This window comes from Arvicola amphibius, chromosome X (assembly GCF_903992535.2).
Source record: "Arvicola amphibius chromosome X, mArvAmp1.2, whole genome shotgun sequence".
Taxonomy (NCBI): Eukaryota; Metazoa; Chordata; class Mammalia; order Rodentia; family Cricetidae; genus Arvicola; species Arvicola amphibius.
The window spans coordinates 30585793-30608805 of record NC_052065.1 but is presented as its reverse complement, the minus strand read 5'-3'; the positions used below and the strand labels follow the sequence as shown (position 1 = coordinate 30608805).

At 37.8% G+C, this 23013-nt stretch overlaps 1 protein-coding gene across 1 annotated transcript in view; it reads left to right on the top strand.

Moving 5' to 3' along the window:
- Positions 1 to 23013, top strand: part of Efhc2 (EF-hand domain containing 2) — a 158913-nt gene that overhangs the window by 81689 nt on the left and 54211 nt on the right. The window contains exons 9-11 of the mRNA XM_038316581.1: positions 5231 to 5373; positions 11377 to 11573; positions 15821 to 15951. Of these exons, the coding sequence (XP_038172509.1) occupies positions 5231 to 5373; positions 11377 to 11573; positions 15821 to 15951 (471 nt within the window). The remainder of the gene's footprint in view (positions 1 to 5230; positions 5374 to 11376; positions 11574 to 15820; positions 15952 to 23013) is intronic.

Below are 23013 nucleotides of genomic sequence, written 5' to 3'. Positions count from 1 at the left end.
ACAGATGGAATTGTACATGTAAGTTGTACTCTTGGGTGGAAGAATAGGGATATAGGCACACATGTCTCTAATTTCATTTCCTTTTGTTCACTGCTTGTTTTGTGTCAGGAATATACTTCCCTCTAGCTCCTCCTACACAGTGACCTTGTTTCCATGGTAACTGGCACAAACTGGTTGCACAGGACTGAAGTGCTTTGTTCTCTTTGTACCCACAATACTCTGCTGATCATACTTCAATAATCATAGCACTAGTGATAGCAAGCAGTTAGTTGTTTGCTTTGGATTAACTACTTTATAGACTCTGATTTCATCTAATCCTTAAAACAGCCCTAGAAGAAAACAGATTATATTCTTGCACCTACTTTCCAAATGAGAAAAGCAAGACACTAAGAAGCTCTACAACTTGTCCAAACTCACAGCTAATTTTTAGTTGAACTAGAAAGTGAATCCAGGAAAATTTCACTTCTGGAGTTTAGCTTCTTTGCCATAGAATCTGTACTTATCACATGACTTGGGGATTACTCACATATGTCATTTTTGCACTCCCCCAGGCTGATAGTTCCTTGATGTAAGAGACTAATTTTGTTGTTTACATGAGAGTTAGAAGAATGCTGGTAAATGTTTCATCCAATAAAAAATGGGTATATGAACAAGTACAGTGGTAGACAAAATGTTTGCTAATCCTGTTCTTTTAAGAATATGTCTATTGAAGTGTTTTGTCTATCTGTATGCTCACCATATTCATGCTTGGTGTTTCTGGAGGTCAGAAGAGGCCATCAGATCTGGAACTGAAATTATGAGTAGTTTTGAACTGCTATGTGGGTGATGGGAACTGAACCTGGGTCCTCTTCAAAAACAAGAGCCCTTAATTGCTTAGCTATCTACCTCTCCAGCCCCACTAGTCCAGTTTTTAATGATGTATCAAAGTAGAAGGACCAGATAGCTTCCTAACAGGAAAGTTATTTCATATTCCTACTATTCTGACCATGTAGATTCCAAAAAGTCATGGTTTTTAATTTTATTATTAATCTTTCACTGGTTTCAGGTCTTGTCCATCTTTTGTTTCCACCAACAGCCCCCTTAATTTTTCCTATCATTACCTAACAAAAAAGGTCTTCACATGCTTTCCAATGTTAAGACTTATGTATCTCTAGAGCAGTGCTTCTCAACCTGTAGGGCAATTCCACAGAGGTCCCCTAAGACCATCAGAAAACACAGATATTTACATTACCTTTCATAACAGGAGTGAAATTACAGTTCTAAAGTAACAATGAAACTAATACTATGGTTGGGGTCACCACAGCATGAGGAAGTGTAGTAAAGGGTGGCCACATTTGGAAGGTTGAGAAGCACTGCTCTAGAGCTTTTATTCTTGTTGGCTTTTGATCTTTAGACAATTCTTAGTTATAGTTGAGCTTGGGGTGGGGGTCAACAAGTATGTTCCAAGGACCTGCTGTGTGACTAGCATTTACTTAGGTATTTTTGATAGATCAGTGACAAAAGTAGCCATGCAAGCACATCTTCCCTCATCAAACTTCATTCTAGTTGAGGGAAGTATGCACGAAGGCACCCAAGTACATCAAATAGTATATAGAATGTGGTAAGCACCACATTAAAAAGAAAAAGCATTACTTTCCCACACGAAAGATCTAGGAGGACATAAATGGTGAATATCCCTAGTTGAACTTTTCAGTGATGCTCTGATAGATCTCTCTGAGGCAAAGGAACATAGTACATAGTCCAAGCAGAAGGCAGTGTCAGTATAAATGCTCTGAACAATGCACATGACTAGAGTGTGTAGAAACTCTCCAGAGACCAATGTGGATGGAGAAGATGAGGGAAGAGCAAGATGTACCTCACAAACATAAGATAAAAGATATAACACAATGTGAGGTCACATAAGGTTTGGCCGGCAATCATAGGGACTCTTGATATTTAGAAAGATAAGGAAGAAGCATTGGGATATTTGACCAGAGAAATGATTTAATTAGGCTGGCCTATTGGAAGAATATCTCCTATACAGTGTTAAGAATGGATTATACAAAAATGATAGTAGATTTATGACAACCTATGAGATTACTTCAATAGTCTAAGAGAAAAGTTATCACATCTGGATGGATACTGTTGGAGGGATGAAATGAAATGGCAGGTTCTGAATATATTTTGAATGTAGAGCTAATAAGATTTCCTGACGGATTAGATATGAGGTGTAAGAAAAACCAAAAAAAAGTAAAAAGTTATAGATGTCTCAAGATTTAGACCCAAGTAATTGGAATGGTGCTATAGGTAGAATGGGTTTGGGGACAAGAACCCAAGTTCAGTTTTAGAACAAGTTGAGATGGCAATTAGGTATCAAGTGAAGATGGGTGTGGTCTGTATTGAGGGTATTCAGGAGACAGGTCTAAACTGGAGATGTAAATTTGGAAATCATTTAACATTTCAGTTAATAATGCCAAATTATACTAAAGTTTCAGACTGTAAGATCACTAAGGATGAACAGATGTCAAGAAGTACATGAATAAACCTTGGGACATCCCAAATTAAGAGTTTGGAGAAAAGTGAAGGAACCATGGAAGAAGGATGGCATGGGGCAAACAAGGAGATAGGAATGACATAGAGCTAATAAACGCATAGTGCTTTGAGCCAAGTGAATCAAGAGTGTCATGGAAAAAGTTGCTGATTAGTAAAATTAGGTGCAAAAAAGGACTAAGGTTGGGATGTGGCATTTTGTAGATGATTGTTAGTTTTTGTAAGAACAGTTTAGGTAACAGAACCCTTTACCAGTAGAAATGGATTTAAATGAAAGGAGAAGGGGCAGAGAATATGACTTACTGGCGTATTTCAGGCCTTGGGTGCCATTCCCAGCATGAGAAAGACAGAAGGAAAGGGATGGTGGAAGAGAATTCAATGCAGTGAATTCAATGCAGTGAAGATTGGGCTCTATGTCAGAAACATTAAGACATGCATCCTAGATCTAGGAATTTATAATTTGTTTTGGGACAATGGGAATAAACACATTTTAAGACAACCAACCAAGAGTACAGGACTGTATAGTGTTAAATTGCTAAATATGACATCATGGTTGATACAAGAGATATGAGTAGCTAATCACCCGGAAGGGGGAAGATTGTGATCAGAAGTCAGGCATTTGAAAATTGATTTAGATGAAGGAAATATTTGAATACTTTCCTACAATTTTCCATGGGGACCATCTTGTAGTTTTCTGCAAATATAAGCTCACATGTGAGCCCATATCTCCGGTGATTAGATTATGTATTCTGCATATGTAATAAGTCTTCTGGGTGAATTTTATGTACATCAAACTTCATAAATGGCTCAATTTTATTGAGTAAGTTTATATTACCAATTGATGAGATATCCAGAATACTACAATTAAGGGGAAATGAATGGTATATTCAAATATTCCCAGTAAATATATGCACTTATAAACTTAAAATGTTCTAAGAAGTTATATTTAAAATACCATTCATTTGGACTTATATTAGACCTGATTCAATTGTTTATTGATATTTTAGGCATCTGTAACTTTATGAGTCTTTCATAAGAGGGGACTGTTGAATATTTACCTCTGAGTCCAATTAAGTACCAGAGAAGGTAATTCACAGAGTATAGCTGGCCCAAATAGTCTATAAGGTCCATCTGAAGCCTTGGAACTAGGCACTTAGGAAAATCCAAATTGTGAGCCCAGTGGTGATTTTGTCCAGACTACCCTGGGATGAGGTTTCCAAACTGCTGTGTTCTATCTCATATGAGGCCTCAAATTGGCAACCTTGCCACAGTGTTTTCCCAGCCCACCTTCCTATACAATTCAAGAAGTGGGTGGAGAAGAGCACTTTATGTCTCTGCAAATTAGAAATACTTTGTTGTGGTTTGCATCACTGTGAGCACAAAGAATAGATTTCAGGACAGGAGAATCTGCAAGTTATAGGGAAGTGCTGAAGGGCATGGTTGATTGTAGCGGACACTTTCAAAGGTAATGGTTTTGATTAGCACAGACCTCCCAAGGCCTTGCTATTTGTTGGACGGCTGACTTTCACTGGCTCATAATTGCAGCTGTGCCTTTACTGAGAGACCAGGAGTTACTTAGTTCACTGCTCAGGCAACCAACTTTGGGAACTGTTTCTTTTATTTTTAAGATAGGGTCTCACTGTGTAGCCCAGGCTGGCTTCAGACTCATAAATTCAGCCTCCCCAGGACTGGGTCTACAGGTATGTGTTACCATTGCTTCCCTGAGAAAAATTTTAAATTTTGTTTGATTCCATCTCTAACCCCCTGTTCATTCATATAGTTCTAAGTATTTCTTATGATCTTTATGGGTATAACTTTCTGCAAATACTTAGTGTAATACATTATAATATAAAAAAGTGTCATAGCAGATAATGGTTAAAATAAGACAGCACTTTCTCATGAAAACAGGCATGTAATGGCTACATGCAATGGAAATAATAAATGTATTAAAATGGAGACATGGGCATGATGTTTATGAAGGGGAAAAGTTAATGTTTTCCTTGAAAGTAGTTTAGAATGATCCTGGAGAGATGGGAGTGATAGAGAGGGTAGAAAAATCCTGGACTTGAGACAGATGCCTCAGGAGCCCAGTAACATATGTCATCTGGATTGACTCTGGCTATTGTGCTAAGTGTTTATGCCTCTACCTGACAGAATTACTGTGATTGTTGACCAACTACATGATCAGAGGAGAGCTGATTAATTCATCTGCTTTGAGCAGGTGTTTATGGATTTTTTTAGGTTGTGTACAACATGTTCATGAGGGTTCATGTCTATGCCTGTGCACATGGAGGGCAGAAGGGCAGAGATCAACCTTAGTACTTTCCTGGAGTCACCTAGCTTGTTTTTTAAGATAGGGTCTCTCATTGGTCTAAGGAATCGACTCAGTTGGCTGAGCAGTGTGCTCCAAAGACCTGCCCATCTCTTCATTCTAATGCTGAGATCTCAAGCATGTGCCACCAGGCCTAGTTTTCAGTATATTTCCCAGAATATGAAGAACAGGAAAGATTTTAATCTATTGGGAAAATTCCTTCAGTGTTTATGTTTAGATTTAGAACCTTAGAAAGAAGATGTTTAGACTGTTTAAAAAAAGCATAAATTTCTTTCTTAAAGCCATGACTCACTTTTTGCAATATATATATATATAATGTTTATGGTATTGCTTGTACAATGCTCTAACTCTCTTTTCTCTTCTGTTTAGCTATGGAAACATAAGTAACATACTCCGGTATTTTGCAAAACTAGTCACAGACAAATGTGCTGATTTGGACAGGATGTTTGTTATTGCGTTTTATCTCGGTGATGATACAGTTTCAGTATTTGAACCTATAGAGAGGAATTCCGGTAAGAGACATATGTTACTCAGCATTTTCCTCACACCATTAACCACCTTTCCCTTTCGAAATTAGGGAGTATAATATGATTTGATAGACTAGAATATCTGTGATGATAATTTTCTAACCAATAAATTTCTTCTTACAGCAATGTCTTAAACATAAACCCAAATATATAAAATGATAAACAAAGAAAAGCTGGGATCAGTTACCCAAGGGAAATCCCCTTTGCTACTATCATTTCTTTTTCTGAGGCATTCCTATGGAACCTCAGGGCTTCAAAGTCATGGTTTGACTACCACCAATCACACCCCCAGCCAGAAAGCCAACAGAGTGTTCCATTGTCCCACTTACAAAAATCTTTGCCTGATTAAGAAAAGAATACAGGATATACAAATTTAATCTTCAGGATCCATTTTTCCGTGTTACTTCTGTTTGTTCTGACTATTGCCAAAGGTCCTGCCCCCAGGCCTGTGGAATGTTCTTCAGTATTTTGATCTCATGGCTATTGCTAAGGACAGTCATTGACTTACACATTTGGTAATGTTCTTTGTTTCAACATGTTTACAACTTTTATCTGTGCTGGAGATATATATATGAGAAGAATAACCAGCTGAACTAACTCTTTGGGAAAAAAATAAGTAAAAACTTTGGTTTGTACCATTTGCCAATTTACATGTTGTGAATATCCTGATCAAGACCAGTTTCAAGAAACCAACAAGGTTTTTTTTAAAGATATATAAAAGTCTGAAAGTGTAACAGTCAAGTCATATACTTGAACTTCTTTAGCCACCTAGTATGCTGATGAATAATGGATAATTTGGGTTTTTTTTTTTGGTTTTTTTTTTTGAGACAGGGTTTTTCTGCAGCTTTTTTAGAGCCTGTCCTGGAACTAGCTCTTGTAGACCAGGCTGGCCTCGAACTCACAGAGATCCGCCTGCCTCTGCCTCCCGAGTGCTGGGATTAAAGGCCTGCGCCACCACCGCCCGGCTTTGTAATGGATAATTTGTACAACTAAGTCAGGCCCTCAGTGTAATTTGAGTAATAGAAAATCCTAAAATATGAAACTAAATAAGGATGAGCATATGCCATGTTCTGAATGGTCACAAATATCAATTCTGTACACTTAGAAAAGTAATTATTGTAAATGGAGATTGTTCTTTCATTTCCTGGCTGCCCAAACCCAAATAATAACACAGAAACTGTATTAATTACAACACTGTTTGGCCAAGAGTTTAGGCATATTTCTAGATTACTCTTACATCTTAAATTAACCATTTTCTACTAATCTGTGTATCATCACGAGGCTGTGGCCTACCACACATGGCATCCCCTGACTCTACCTACTTTCTCTATATATCTCTGTTTGGATTTCCCACCTGTCTTTACTCTACTAAACCATTGGCTGAAACAGCTTCTTTAATAACCAATGGAAATAAAACATTATATCATATACAGGGAAATCCCACATTATCTCCCCTTTCTGTCTAAATAAATAGGAATGTTTAACTTTAACATAGTAAAATGTTTAACTTTAACATAGTAAAATTACATATAACAAAACAGGTATCAAGCAAGAATTACAGTTATAATATTTATATCCAATTTATCTTTTATTATAATTAAAGAAAAAATAGTTATAATTATCTGTCTTCAACTCCATCAAAACCTCCAGAAGGATATATTACCTAGGTAAACAGGAAGTGCATTGTAAGCAGTTTCCAAAACTCTAGAATTGACAGAGACATCTTGCTGCCTAGACAGTCACCCAAAGTTCTTCTGTAATGTTGGGACATCTATCTTCAGCCTGTAGGCCCATAATATCTGGCAGACTTTTCCATGAATCAGGAAATTTGAAGATCTGTTTTGCTTTGTAATGGTGAAGTTCATAAGATGCTTTCTTCTGTGTTCTACAAAATGTCTGGCAGCTCTTTCATGAAGTAGAAACCCTAAAGGACTGTCTCACTTTTAGACAAGTAATTTTTCTGTGGATCCTACATGTCCAGTATATATAGCATGCCATCAAGCAGTCCAAGAAATAGCAATTTCTTGCCCAAATGACTAACAAACTCCTTAAGGAGCCTCTTTGATGATGCCCATCTTCCTCTTGAAGTAGTTTGTTACTGCCAGGAGCAGATGAGTCAGTCTCATTGTCATGAAAAGTCCTATGTTTTTAAAACATTTTAAATGCCATATTCTGTTAGTCTTTAAAAGGTTTAAAGAATACCTAACTGAAATACATCTCTGTACATCTAGAAAACCTAACTAACATGACCACATGCTTGGTTATTATAGATGACTGTCTATTAACCTGTATTTCTTAATTATACATTATATTTTTAAATGAGCCACACAAGCACAATACCTTAATCAGAGCAAAAATATACATATAACAAAATTGACCTCAAATATATATCAATAAATCAAGATAAATACCAATACAAAGTATTCATCTCTATAGCATATCCCCTAAAAATGTAAACAAATATTCATAAACAATCATTTAGGGAATTTGGGCATTGTTCTCTAGACTACTTCCTGCTGGTTGGGGGTACTGTTAATAAGGTCTTTCATGGGATATCCTGTATGGTAGGTCTATCTCAGCCAGCAGTCCTGAAGCTGTCATGGATGTTGGACCATCTGGGCCATTGCTTCAGGGGGGTCTTATTTGATCAAACCATATTAGCCACTAAGGAATCCACAGCTTTCTATCCTCTGAGGAACCAAAAGCAAAACTAATGTTGGTTTAGCTTAGTAGCCTATACAATGAAATGTCTCTCTGTACTTAGCTCATTTACAGTCAAAAAATTCAAAGAAAACACAATAATTTACATAATCCAGACTCTCTGGGTATTTTCCATCTTTATGTGACTTATTTTTCTTTTTTTACTCTATTACTTTTTAATATTTATTTTTATTATCTTTACTCCTTTAATCTACAACTTACTCTGTCTCTTTAAATACTTTGTTTTATTTTTAAAAACTATTTATTTCTTTTTATAACTGTCTATATTCTTTCTTCTCTGTCCCAAACCTATGTACATTTTTAAAAACATTGTGACCCATTCAGAGGTTTTTTTTTTTCAACTGAATCTGTCTTTATTGTGTATCTGTAATCACTTTCTGACCAGGAGCACCCCTTTACCATCAATCAACCTTTAGCACTCTGCTCACAGAGCCCATTCAAATGCTCCATAGCAGGGCCTCCCAATGGAGCCAGAGCCATTCATGCCAGCATGAACCAGGAAGCCCTCCCATAAAGAAGGCATGCAGTCTTAGTTGCCAATGCTTAGTCAGGAACATCTCCCTTAAAGGAAACTCAGAACCCCTGCTTGCCACCAGTGAACAGAATCAATCTGAAAAAAAAATTCAGCTATCAAGAAGCTGCACTAAACTCATTCTTTTGTGTCTAGAATTTCTACCCAAGCATTCTCAGGTTTTATGTGGATGTAGTTGCCACACATTAGGCACCATTTTGTGATTGGAGACTGCTTGTTTGTTTCCCACTCACCCAGACCTGAATGATAACACAGAAACTATATTAATTACATTGTTTGGCCAATAGCTTAGGCATATTTCTAGCTAACTCTTACATCTTAAATTAACCCATTTTTATTAATCTGTCTATTATCATGAGTGGCCTACCAGTAAAAGTTCCAAGGCATCTATCTCCTTGGGCATCTACATGGCATCTTTCTGATTCTGCCTACTTTCTCTCTATGTCTCTGTTCAGATTTCCTGCCTAGCTGTACTCTACTAAGCCATTGGCTGAAACAGCTTCTTTAATAACCAATGGTAATAAAACATATTCATAGCATACAGAGGGGTAGCCCACATAAAATTATGGGGCCAAGCAAATTGCATTTGTAAAATAGAAGGTTTACAAAAATAGTGACCATCACTGAGGACTTACTATTATCCTTAAGTTTCAAAGCAGGTTAGGTCCTCTAAAAAGAGACAAATCCAGAGACAGGGTTAATGTAGAAGAGATTTATTTAAAAAACAAAAACAAATTAACAAACAAACAAAAACAACAATAAAATGCTGAAGGAACCAGAGGTAGCCCAGAGAACCATCAGATTGCAGTGGGTTCTCCTCTCTCTCTCTCTCTCTCTCTCTCTCTCTCTCTCTCTCTCTCTCTCTCTCTCCCTCCCTCCCTCCCTCCCTCCCTCCCTCCCTCCCTCTTCCCCCCCTCTCTCTCTCTCTCCCACTTCCTTCCACTCACCCCTCCCCTAATCATCTCTCCCCTTGTTCCTTTCTCCATAGTCTCACTATATAGCTCAGGCAGGGACTAAAACTCATTATCTCCTGAGTGTTAGAATTATACATATCTAATACCACATCTGGCTATAGTAGTTTCTAACTCCTATGAAGGATGGAGGAAAGGGAGAAAGTGGTAGATCTTAGACCTTAGTGAACTTACAAGGAATTTCTGACAGACATATCCAAAGCTGCCAGTTGTCTATACAGGAATGGATCAGTCTCAGTGTTCCTACTTTGAACTTTCATTTTTTGGTAGCAGCCTGTAGCAGCTAGGGCCTTTCTTTGGTAATGATCCCCATAGTAAGAGCTGATCTGAGAGTAAATTTTTATGACTCCTCCCACATACACATCTTAAAATTTCTATTTTACCAGTACCAACTCTAGCAGTTTAGAGATCTTAAAGAAGACTTCAAGAGTATGCAGTAGGCAACTGGCAAAGCCAGTATAGAGTGCAGCTCAATTTGGCTTCAAAGCCTGAATATTTTCACCACTTCTCCTGTCTGGTCTCATCTGGTCTCAGTTATAGTCATAAGTCAGTTCCACGTCAGAAGATGCTGGAATCTCCTGTTCAGCTCTGCCTTTTGTTTACCAAGAAGTCAAAGAAAATAAACAAGCATCAGGTAGAAGAGAATAGAAAAATGATGAGAATTCTGGAAAGTAAGCAGCATAAAATAAAACTACTAAAAGAAGCAAAGATATTTTACTACGGTGTGAGGGAGGAACCCCCATACTTGCTTTCTTTTTTTTAATTAAAAATTTCCATCTCCTCCCCCCTTTCCTCCCCCATACTTGCTTTCTAACACTTAATCTAAATCTTGTCTTAGATGTGGGGTATCTTGCCCTTAATCTGAATGCCAGGTTAAGTGTGAAGCAGATCTGTGGAAATAAAGAAAGTAGGTGTTTCACTCATGCTTTAGAGAAGAGGAACTTGCTGATATCCCACAGTTCCAGCTTGCTGTGGAACATACACAAAAGGTCCTTGCTAAATGTTTTTGGAATTTGGAAGAATGAGGAAAGAAAAGTTTTGAATACCATATTACTTTTTTCTTTAATACACTCACCTTGTCATTTAGAAGTCTACAAAGTAATGGGTTCATTTTTATTCATGCATATATTTTGATAATATTCATTTTGTCTTATCTTTTCTTATATCTTATCTTTTCTTATATCTATCTTATATCTTATCTTATATCTTTAATTTCATATCTTTTCCTCCTAAATTAAACTTTGAGTGTGGTTTATTTGGTTTCACATGATGATGTCAATTTCCTGCAAATGACATGATTTCATTCTTTATGGCTAAATAAAATTCCAGTGTGTATATGAGACGTATTTTCTTCATCCATCATCCATTGATTAATACCTGTGGCTGATTCCCTAACTTGGCCACTGAGACATACCTGAGTGCATAGCTATCTTTGTAGTAATTTGCCTTTGAGCCTTGTACATCTATACTCAGGTTTGTTATATAGCTAGATGATGTGCAAGTTCTATTTTTAATTTCTTCAGGAATACTCTTATGATTTCTATAGTAGTTATACTAATTTACATTCTCTCCAGTGGTGTTTAAGAGTTACACAAGAAAAAATGCTGTTTCTTTGCCCACTTCCCTATTCTTCCCTCCCACAGTGTGCAACATGGCTTTACAGATAATTTGTACAGTCTGTGTTGGAAGAGAAAATAACTAAAGGCAAGTTGTGGTTTTTGTAAGAATGAAGCAACTCATGAAATTTTTTTCATGTTTCTTTAGGGAATGCTGGTGGAATGTTCTTGAAAAGAAGTCGTGTGAAAAAGCCTGGACAAGAAGTCTTTAAAAGTGAATTTTCAGAATACCTCAAGGCTGAGGAGCTCTATATTGGAACCACGGTGAATGTGAATGGCTACCTGTTTCATCTGCTTAATGCTGATGAGTACACCTTAAAATACATGGAGAATAACACAGACAAGGTGAATACACTGTATACTTCTTGACTCCCTACTTTCTTCAGTGTGTGTTTCTCTCCCTCTGAGTCATTTTCTTCTGCATCCTGCCACTGCTGTACATTGCACATTCACACATGTGGGCATGAATAATGGATCTGTGTGACTTGGCCACAGGTCCCATCACAGATGCCCGGCCCTTGTCTCTGCTATTTACAGCTTAGCTCTCCACTGCCCAGCATCACAGATTCCAGACCCTGGCGGGAGGCAGACCCAGGAATAAATCAAGTTTCCTGGGTTTTTGCTGATGCCAATAATGTTTGTTAGAAGGCAATGCAACAACTATAGGAAAGGAAGAAAATCTGATGGCACACACTGTGCCATCCAAATTAATTGACACATAGTAGCAAAGGAAGTTATGGGTGGAACAGACAGAAACCCCAAAGGAAGCTGTAGTTGCTGAAGTTGCTGGTCTGCTTAACAGTGACACCTGAAGCTGAAATTAGAATCAAAGAAGAAATTTGCTTCAGTGAGCTCATAGAAATGTCTTCTTGTTGTATTTTAGTTCTTGAATTAACTTCACTTTTTCTTGAGACATACCTAGGCAGATACCTAGGTTGGCTATGTACTCATTGTTCTCATGCTTCTCTCTTCCCTAAGTGTTGAGATTACAGGTATGTACCACCACACCCAGCAACAATTTCTTTGTTTAATTGAAAATACTGCAGTGGCAAATGGTTACTGTTACTAAAAGTGCTGAGCTGACAATATTGTTCTATAAAAATCCATGGATATAACTCTTAGGTTTTAAATGTAGACTTGTTTAGCATATAAGCTAGTTGTCCTTGGAATTCATTGCTTGTAATTTTGAAAAAAATCAGTCTGTAAAATTTTATTTTAAGATTTGTTAAATAATTATGCACTATTTATACTCACACAGTGCATACTTTATCTCATTTATAAAGAAAATGACCAGGGTTGAGTTGCTAGGTTTCAAGACAGTGTTAGACCCACACCAGGAATATTAGAGGAAAGACCTCTGTGGGATGAAAGGAGAGGCTCAAGAAGACACAGGAAATGGGAGCTACCTTCAGAGTGCTGTGCAGGTCAGGTCTTATCCTTGTGAAATGAGAAGGCAAAGAAGGAAGGGTGGGTAGGAAGAACTTTTACTAGTTAGTACAGGCTGCACAGGTGGCTCAGAGGTTAAGAACATTGGATCTGGGTTCAATTCCCAGTACCCACAAGCATCTGTAATGATATCTGGTGCTCTCTACTGGCATGCTGGCATACATGCCTGCAGAAAACTATATACAAAATAAATAAATAAATCTTTTTTAAAAAACTAGCTAGTACAGTTTAGAGAAAGTCTTAACCAGGTTGATGGGGCCCCTAGAACAGCCTGCTTATCAGGTAAATTCAGAGTTATGCAGAAGTGACAGTTGAAAGCTGGTAGTTCACAGTGCTCTTCTCAGTACCTCTATTGAGTACAACATCTTCCACAGTCACTACACCACCTCACTGTTTATAGTTTTAGAAATGCAAGTTATTTTAAAACTATAAACCTATACTAGAAGACAACTCTAAACTCGTGTGAGAAACATGGTGATTAAGCAGTTAGATTTCCAGAGACCAGTAAGCCTGGGTTCAAATCTGGTCTCCGCACTAATAGGTGACAGGGTTTTGTAGATGGAAGTTTCTGTCCCACTTGGTCCTGCAGTCGTTCAGTCCCAAATAAACACATAGAGTCCTATATTAATTATAAACTGTTTGGCCCATAGCTCAGACTTACAACTAATTAACTCTTACATTTTAAGTTAACCCATAATTCTAATCTATGTTTAGCCATGTGGCTTCATACCTTTTCTCAGTAAGGCATTCTCATCTTGCCCACTCTGCATCTGGCTGGTAAAGTGTCTCTGCCTTTCCTCTTCCCAGAATTTTCCTAGTCCGGTTCCTGCTTGGCTACTGGCCAATCATCATCTTATTAAACCAATATGAGTGACAAATCTTTACAGTGTATAAGAGTATAACCCCAAAACAGACTTTAGTTATGTATGATCTCTAAGCTTCTGTCTCCTTGTTTTTGAAATAAGAGTAACAACAGTGCTTGTTTGATAGTGTTGCTACAGAGGTTAAATGTGATAATTTGTGTGAGGGGCTTAGTCATATATGACCCATGGTAAACTCAGTCATTGTTGCTGTTATAAACCAAAATTCTGGTTCTGAACATAACCTCTACCTTAACATAAAACATATACTTCTTAAATTAGAATTACTTGACATAGGAGTTTTGACTTTACTGTCATGCAAAAGTGATGTGCTTTCTAATAGAAACTTCAAAATTCTGGGTTTTTCTCCCCTTCCAGCCCAGGCTAGTACGTACTATATAATCAAGTCTTCTTACATGCCATTTGGCATCAGCAGTGAGCTGCAGACCTTAAAAAACACTGTGATCATGAAGTGAAACACTCTCCAGTGTGCTGTATTGCTAAGCTTGAGATGTTCTGTAAGTTAGTTGTAATTGGTACATTTTCAACTTACAGTGGGTGTATTAACACACAAATCACTGTAAATTGAGGATTATCTGTGTATATTAAACCGTGCATGTGCCTTTTGCTTTATTTCATTTGCAGTGATAGGAATTGAACTCAGGCCTTGAACATGCTAAATGAAAACTATTCCATTCAGTTATATATCCAGCCAATACATAATATATAGTTTTAAGGTACAAGGGGTTTTTGTCTTTTAGTATGAGAAAGACATTACCTAGTAACAGCATCTCAAGTGAAAATTGAATTGCTTTAAAAATGTTCTTAACAAAGGCATTGTAAGAAGATAAAGATTAATACACTCCTTATTACCAGCCTCAGTAGTCTTTTCAAAGGATCTATCAAATAGATGCTATCATGGAAACACATGAAAGAAAATGTAAAAAAAGAAGGGGCTCAGTAGGTGCCAAACCACCTGGATCATTTGATGGTGGAATAGAGGCAGCTTTATACTAAAATAGCATTAAAACATTTTTTTCTAAAGTTTCATCTTCTCACTTTTGATCTCTTGGCTGTAATTATTTACAACCTTTTGCTTTCTGTAATTGAATAAGAAGTATTCTTTCTATGTAAAAAAAGCTAACCACAAAGTAGGAGACAGAAACAGTGGAATGCCTAAACAACAAATGTATGTAGTTTACAGTGCTTTTGCAGAACTTTGATGCCCAGCTTTGTTACGATCACTACTTTGCCTGGTGGCCAGCCATTCTAATGATCTAGAGAGAGTAGGTGTACATTTAGCAAGCTCTAAATCTCTTTTTCTTTCCATCAGGGTCAGCTAAAATATCAAGGTTATGTGTGAGAGTTAGAGGAAGGCTAAGATTGTTTAGTAAACTTTGTTACCTTCTATCCCTTAAGTTCAATTGTTTGAGATCTAGGGCCTAGAATAATGGCAGCCCTTTTCCTAAATCTTTCATTCAAAAGATAACAAGGCTAGTAATTTCTTGTGCAAATTTGTTTCTAGATAAAGACATGTATAGTTTATGATGGGTTTACCATGTAGTCTTGTTGGTCTCCATTACCCTCCTAAGGTACAGGGAATAAGAAACTTCAGAATGTTCAGCCGTGAATGGAACATACATATCAGATGCCTTCCTCAGGCTCAGGCATCATTGTGGAAGGAGGAAGAAAGATTGTAAGAGCCAGTCAGAGACCGTGGATAAATGGGAACGAGTGTCTTCTGGGAACAACAGAGCAACTTCACTATGAGCTCACGTGGTTGTCATAGCATTCATAAAACCTGTGCAAGCCCAAGGCAGACAAAATTCCAGCATGGAAACTGGAGTTGTGCATGAAATTCTACCACTAGCTCTGGTACTATTGAAAATTGTTAGCTGCCAAGAGAAGGAGAGCCAGTCAGGAGAACAGGAAGAAGGGAGGGAGGGGGAACTGTGGTTGATATATAAAATTAATAAAAAATTTAAAATAAAAAAGTATAGTCTCTGGCAAGTCAGCCACACTTGAGTGTAAGGTCACAGATAAAAAAAATGGGTAGCACAAATTGGCCTTGATTAGTTAAGAACAAGAAAAAGAACACAGTTGGATAAGTAGGGAAGACAGGAGGACTTGAGAAGAGTCAGGGAAGAGGTAAATGTGATCAAACCACAGTGTATGAAATCCTCAAAGAACTAATATTGAAAATGATGGCTATGGTTGCGGTGATGATGATGATGATGATGATGACCTTCTCGTCTCATGCGTATGTCTTGTTTTTACTCCTTCAAGTTTCCATACAGCAACTTTGAACTTGCCATACAAAAGCTGAAACAAGAAAAATCTAAGTCAAGAGAGATCAAGCAGATATTTTCGGCTGCTGACCATAACCACACAAAGGTGTTGCCTTTTAATACATTCAGGTAAGCTGTATTCTGGTAGCATGGATCTGTTTTTCCCAAAGGATAGAAAGAACCCTTTAATTCCTAGTGCTTCCCAATCAATTGGCTACGTGGATTTTATTAAAGATTGGTATTTATTTGTCTTTGTATTATTTTATATTTAAGGTTTGACTGTGATGTCCTAGTAAGCGTTATGCAATTATATACAAGACATTTAGAAGGAAGAATGGAGACAAAAGCCAGTTGCTGATAATCAGAGAAAAGGCCATATTTTGAGTGTCTGTATCTTCACTTGCATCTGCATTCTGAAAGACAAAAGACAGACATCAGAGACTTTGTCTCAAATCCCCTCAATTTTCCTGTCATGCTATATATAAGAGTAGTGAGAAGTATCATATGAAATCATGAACAATATTTTCTTAAAGGTAAAGTTGAATTCTGGGATTTCCCAGTAGCTGACCTAGACAAATTCCCAAAGAACAGAAACACAGGGAAATTCAAGTTCAGGGTCTAGTACAATTTTGAGAACTCTTTGCTCGTAAACAAAGTGAATGGAGTGTTCAGGAGAATGCAAATTAAATCATGGATGGGGGACAAAGAGAACTTTCTCTTTAGCTTGAGATTTCTAGCTTTTGAAAAGAATAAATAGTGAAAAGCTGTATAGTATATTGGGCTTAATACAGTCAAGATGTAGCCTGGGAAATAAAGATAGGAACTCAGGTAAGTGTGGCAATGTGGACTTTCCAAATTTGTGTTTACAGTGGCTTGTTGGCATCACTACCTGGTAGTCTGGAGCCCATAATGAGGTCTTATGTTTTCTAGGAATTTATTTGTTGTTGTAACAAAGCTCTTTTGTGTCTTCAAAGTGTTCTTTTAAGAGGAGCTGGCAGAAGACATATTTTTATTGTTTAGAATTGCCAAATTTTTGGGATCAATAAGATTTACAGTTCTTTATTATTCTGCATCATCATATACATATGGTCCTGGTGCTCTGGAATAGAAATGGAAACAAAGCAAACAGCGAAGACAATTACTCAGACCGTGACCTAATGGGAAACACTGGAGGAGAAAACAAGAAATTTCCTTCAGAAATGAGGGAGTGCTTTTGTTTTTATTATTTTGTGTCCTTTTACAAAAGCATTGGTCTTCCTAGTATTCTCAAAAGACTATTGGAAATATTTTAGCAAGTTCACAGGGCCTTTTGGGAAGTACTTTGGCCAAGAAGGATTTCCAAGGAAGTGAAATTGGTCTGCAAATAGAGGCCTCATCCTAATTGTGATAAAGGAACACCAAACTGTATGATTAGAATGAAGGCTACCAGGTACTGTGGGCTTACAAAAAACAACTACCACCAAAAACAAACCACCAACTTCTACATCCCAGACATTCCATAGCATGAAATCTGGTCTCAGGCTACCAAAGGCCTGAAAAACTTTTCAATGGCTTGTCTTGACTGCAGCCAACAGTACCTTGAATGAGGGGACTGTTTATTTTATTTTATTTTAGTAGTTATATCTGGGAGGGTTATCCAGTGAATACTGAATATGCCTGTGTTTATTTTCCATATGTGTATACACCCCAATCCAAAAATTGGGGAAGAAGGAAAAAGACTGCTTCAACATGATACAAGGGACAAAGAGAACAATCACCTGCTTCAATACTTGAGACATCAAGCCACGATTTCCTGAGTTAAGCATTCTGATGTTTTAGACAGGACATGCGGTGACTACACCTTAGATCAAGTTTCCTGTCGGCAGTCACTCCCTGGGTCTGCCCAGGGAGTTTCCTGTCTTATCCTTGTAGGAGCAAGAATAGGTTTGAATCCTCTTATGTTTGATGACCAAGGTGGAACAGATCCACCTCCATGGGCCATCTTAATATCCAAACACCAAGTAACCACACACTAGGTCAAGGGATGTTGTTCGTAGCCACTCCTTAAGTCAGACTTCTGTCAATGACTTTGAAAGAGCAGGAGTAGGCTTAAGCTCTCTGACCTTCAGTCAACGTGGAGCAGACCCACTTCTGTGGGCCCCACAAGAGGGTTTCCTTCTTGTTTGTCCAAGAAGGGTTAGTGATTGGTTCTAGGCCTGAAGTATAAGTCAGATTTCCTCATAACTGACCTGGAGTTTTAGCTAGAGTACATAGTGTGGTTAGTGGCCATCATGCCGGCTTCTTCATAAATACACAATGCAGAAATGGTGAAATATGGTTAAAAAACTACCAAATCCACTCATTAGCCAGGTAGTGGTAGCACACACCTTTAATCCTAGCACTTGTAATGCAGAAGGAGGTGGATCTCTGTGAGTTCAAGGCCAGTCTGATCTACAGATTGAGTTCCAGGACAGCCATAGCAACACAGAGAAATTCAATCTCAAAAAAAAAAAACAAAACAAAACAAACAAATCCATTCATTAAAATTATTGTCTACAAAGCAGGCTGTTAAGGCCTGTTATTTTTATATTCCATGCCATCACTTCTTTTTCTCTAGCCCTGTCTGTTGGCCCCACTGGTTACCTTTTAATTTTTCAAACATATCAAGTTCTTCCCTGCTTCCAAGTCTATACACAGAGTCCTCTCTGCCTGGAAGGACCTTACCACTTTCCTTTCCAGGGAAAATTCTAGGACTTTTTATTACCAGAGTATTTGTTTCTGTCCGACAATCCTAAGTAAATACCCACTGTTATTCTTAGACCTTTGCTTATATTTCTTCACAGCATATAACACAGTTTGTAATTGTTTTACTTATAGAATTGTTTACTTGGAGGAGTGATGATGATGTGTGTGTACTTGGGTGTTTTTTCATTCTAATAGAAAATGTAAACTTTTTGAGGGTAAGAACCTTGATAATCTTGTCCACTACAGTATCCCTGGGCTTCCAGTGCTAAGCTCGATTTAGACATAGTCACTGAATGACATGAGTCACTAGGATTATTTCTGTATGGTCTAGTTTGAAGGTGGCTGCATGATCTTTATGTTAGTCAGTTTTCCACTGCAACAATATAATACCTGATGCTGAGTAATATATGAAGAAAGGAGATTTAGTTAGCTCCCAGCTTTTGAAGTTCAAGGTCATAGCCTCAGTATCAGCTCTACTCTGGTGAAGCCTTTGGTATGACAGAGGGCATAGGAATACATGTAAGACAGCGGGAATCTGGTCTTCTTTTTAAGAAACAACCTCCTTAAAAGAGCTCATGAGAAATCCATGAAAAGCATATCCCTCTCTTCCTCAGGCTGTGCCTTCAATGACCTAACCACCTCCTATTAGGCTTCATCTTTTAAATATTCTTACTACCTCTCACATCATTGTACTTGGAAAGGAATCAAACTTCCAACATGGAGAATATTGCATCTAAACAACAGCAGTTTCCAAATTAGAGCATAGACTTGGAGTCAATATGATCTGGTCCAGGTTACATTTTTAGTTTCCACACTGAGTTCCTGGGCATGGACCTCTTTCATCAGTACTTGCTTTGCAAGTGTAGGTCCCTGCCCATCTTCATCAGTATGCTCTTTTGCTTTCCATATCCTAGTCTGGGTAATAACAAAGGAACTCCATAGCCAGTCATTTCATATCGAACATTTTAATGTTTTACTCCATGCTTTTACTAGCTAGAATTTTTTATGTGTGTATGTATTTGTATATATTCTGGATCCTTTCTCTTTTAGCTAACCTCATGGAAAGTAGGAACCTTTGGTTTCTTGCCTTCTACTTTAGCCATGGCATTTGTTATATTGTTGAGCAAATAGTAAGGAATTTATAAATGTTAAGTGGCCACCTTTTCTCTAGTCATGACTACTTTGCTTCTGACATAGAGATGTTCCAGTTGACATCTAGGTATTAATTAATTCCTCAAACTTATTGGTCTCTTGAAGAGTACAGATCTTGAAATAGGAGTGTCTTTGGACCTTCTCCTATTGGATGTTCCTTAGGCATCTGCAGAGAACCTTTTTGTTTTAAAGATAAATTTATTTATTTATTTGTTTATTTCTTTGTGTTGTGTATGTGTGTGTGCATGTGTGTGTGCGAGAGAGAGAGAGAGAGAGAGAGAGAGAGAGAGAGAGGAGAGAGAGAGAAAGAGAGAGGAGATTATATATACTACATAGCATGCAGGAGCCTGTGGAAGCCAGGAAAGGGCATAGGGTCCCCTATAACTGTACTTACAAGCAGTTGTAAGTTTACTTGTTGGTGTTGGGAACTGAACCCGGATCTTCTACAAGAGCAGTAAGTACTCTTGACCACTCAGGCATCTCTACAACCCTGTGACTTCATTTTTCTCCATTAAATTGCACCTGAGGACTGTATTCTAGTAAAGGCCACATTATGTGTTGTAGGGCCAGGCAAGGGATCTTCCTGTCTTTTCTCCATCTAATCCCTGTGTTTCCCCCTCATCTTTGGTTCTGCATTTCTTACCCTCTAGAAAGGTTCCTTACTTTCTCCCTAAAATCCCATCATTGTCCTGAAGTTTGGAGAACTGAGAAAGTGATCTTCCATTTAAAAGTTCCATTCTGCAAAGTTTTCCCAAGTGACCCTCTTCAGATCTGATTAGGTCATTCCTCTCTTTAAAGCTTGCTTAACTCCCTATTATCTCTGGGACAAATCCTAGCCACTCAGTGTATCATGTGAGTTTGGTCACAGTCTGTTCCTTGCTACCACTTTATTTTCAGCTTGTTAGCATAATTTTTTTTAGAAGCCACCATTTATTGAGTACTTAATGTGGGTTAATAGACGTACTGAACTGTTTTCAATTTCCTTTGTACTGGGAGATCCCTGCTGTTCCTTATTTCATTTTCTTCTTCCATGGTCCTGCCAAGTACAATAGATGTTTACTGAATAATTTAGTGAATGACTCCATTTCTCTATCAATGTTAAGTCAAAAGCATTCTGAAGACAGATAAATAACTGACATCATGGAAGGGCCATATGTCTCTGTAGGGAAACTTAGGCCTACCCCTCACCAGAAAAGCAACCTCCTTGCATCTCCTCTTACATCCATACTTTGGTTTCTAAGGTTCTTTTTATACTCTGACATCCTGGAACTCTTACATTGTTGGTTTACAATGAACTTGTTAAATGTTCCCTTTTCTGGTTCATGCATGGAAACAATAAAACATAATAGAAACTTCTAAAAAAAAACAAAAAAAAACAAACAACAAAAAAAGAAACTTCTAGGCTTCATTTATATGACTCCAGTACTCTGAAATAGGCCTACCTACTCTACTATGTACCTGAGACCTTAGGGCCCATACCTGTTGTATTGCCCAAGGGACAAGTCAGGAAGTCATAGGTAATAGTTCTCTTTAAAAAATATTTTTAGGTTTAGTTTATTTTACATGTATGAGTATTTTGCCTGCATGTAAGTATATGCACTATATGTATGTTTGGTGGCCTAGGAAGTCAGAAAAGGTATTCAATACCCTGGAACCATAGTTACAGGTGTTTGTTAGCTGCCATGTGGATTCTGGGAATTGAACCTGGGTCCTTTGCAAGAGCTCTCAGCACCCTTAACTGCTGAACCATCTCTCGAGCCCCATGATTCTCATTTTTTCTTTAAGTGGTGGACATTTCTCTTTTGTCCTATGGAAATCATCAATTATGCCTCTACACTGGACCTGTTTCTCTGTGGCCCTTTATTCTCTGAGAGATTCACCTGTAACAGCTACTGATTGTTATCCAAGATAGTGCAGAGGGCCATTCTCAGAGGGAGGGCAGATATCAGCAGCATGCAGGGTCAGGTCTAGGCTTAACAGGCATAGGATTTCATGGAAAGGGGGAACCTTTCCAGAGTGGCCTCAACACTCCCAAGCACAGGTAAGCAGCAGTAAGAGCTCTCTACCAGGGAACATGCAGCTCATCTCTCCTGGCTACCTCTCTGAGCACTATGCTAACTAGCCATCAGAGATGACTCCTGATACTTTGTAGCTGTATAGACTTTTGATACTGTGCATGCTCCTGTTTTCTCACTACTTAGATGACAGCTGTCCAAGTGCAGAGAGTCCATGCCAGTTCTTCCTGTGTCTTCCCAAGATCCCTTTAGAACCGGGTATATGAGGCCTCAATAAATGCAGGAAATTATTCCACAGCTCTTCCTTAGACTCCCATTATTGACTGAGAGGCCAGTGGTTCTTTTGTGAACATTGTATAATCAAATTCTTCTAAGATTTAGAGCCCTTGAGTAAATGTTCTCACTTATAAAACTGAATAATGCTCTCATATCCTGTGGGCGGTAGTGTGCTATAAATAGACTAGACTGCTGACTTTGGACTTGGCAGACCCATATCCAAAGTTAAGCTCTTTCATTTACAACACTGGTGGCCTTGGGTACATTACTAAATATTTTTTCATCTATAAAATAGGTATAGCAATACCCACTGCATAGAACTCTTGTGATTAGTAATAGATTTGTTACTGTTTATAAAGTTCTTAATGTAGCCCACCAACTATTTCATGATAGATATTTAACACAGTGAAAATCTTCATTCTTATTTCATTCTCATAATTGTGACCTGTTGTTCTGGTAAAGGCAGTAATCTATAAACTGTATAATGTTTTCAGTATTTCAGTAAACTGTCCTTTTACTCATGTGGCCTCATTCAAAACATTCTCTTCTTTTCTGAGACAGGGTTTCTCTCTGAAATAGTCCTGGCTGTTCTAGAACTCACTCTGTAGACCAGGCTGGCACCAAACTTACAGAGATCCGCCTATCTCTGCCTCCCAAGTGCTGGGATTAAAGGTGTGTGCCACCACTGCCCAACTCATTCAAAACATTCTTAAGTGAGTTTGAAATGGAAATCTTAAAAATTTTTTAGTTCACAAAGGTAGAAAATACTGAACATAAGCATTTGTGGATGTAAGGTGGTAATATTATTATGGTCTACTCTCTTAGTGTTTCTTACTTTAAGGAAATAGACAGTTATGTGTCCCTTTATTAGCTTTTGCTCTATTTTTATTTAGACTAGTTTGATTGCATTAGTTTTATGTTATTTCATGCTTTAGGGTACATGTATGTGTGTGTTGTATTTAAATGCTGTGTGTGTGGTACTTGAGTACATGTGCATGTGTATATGCCACCATGTGTGCAAAGG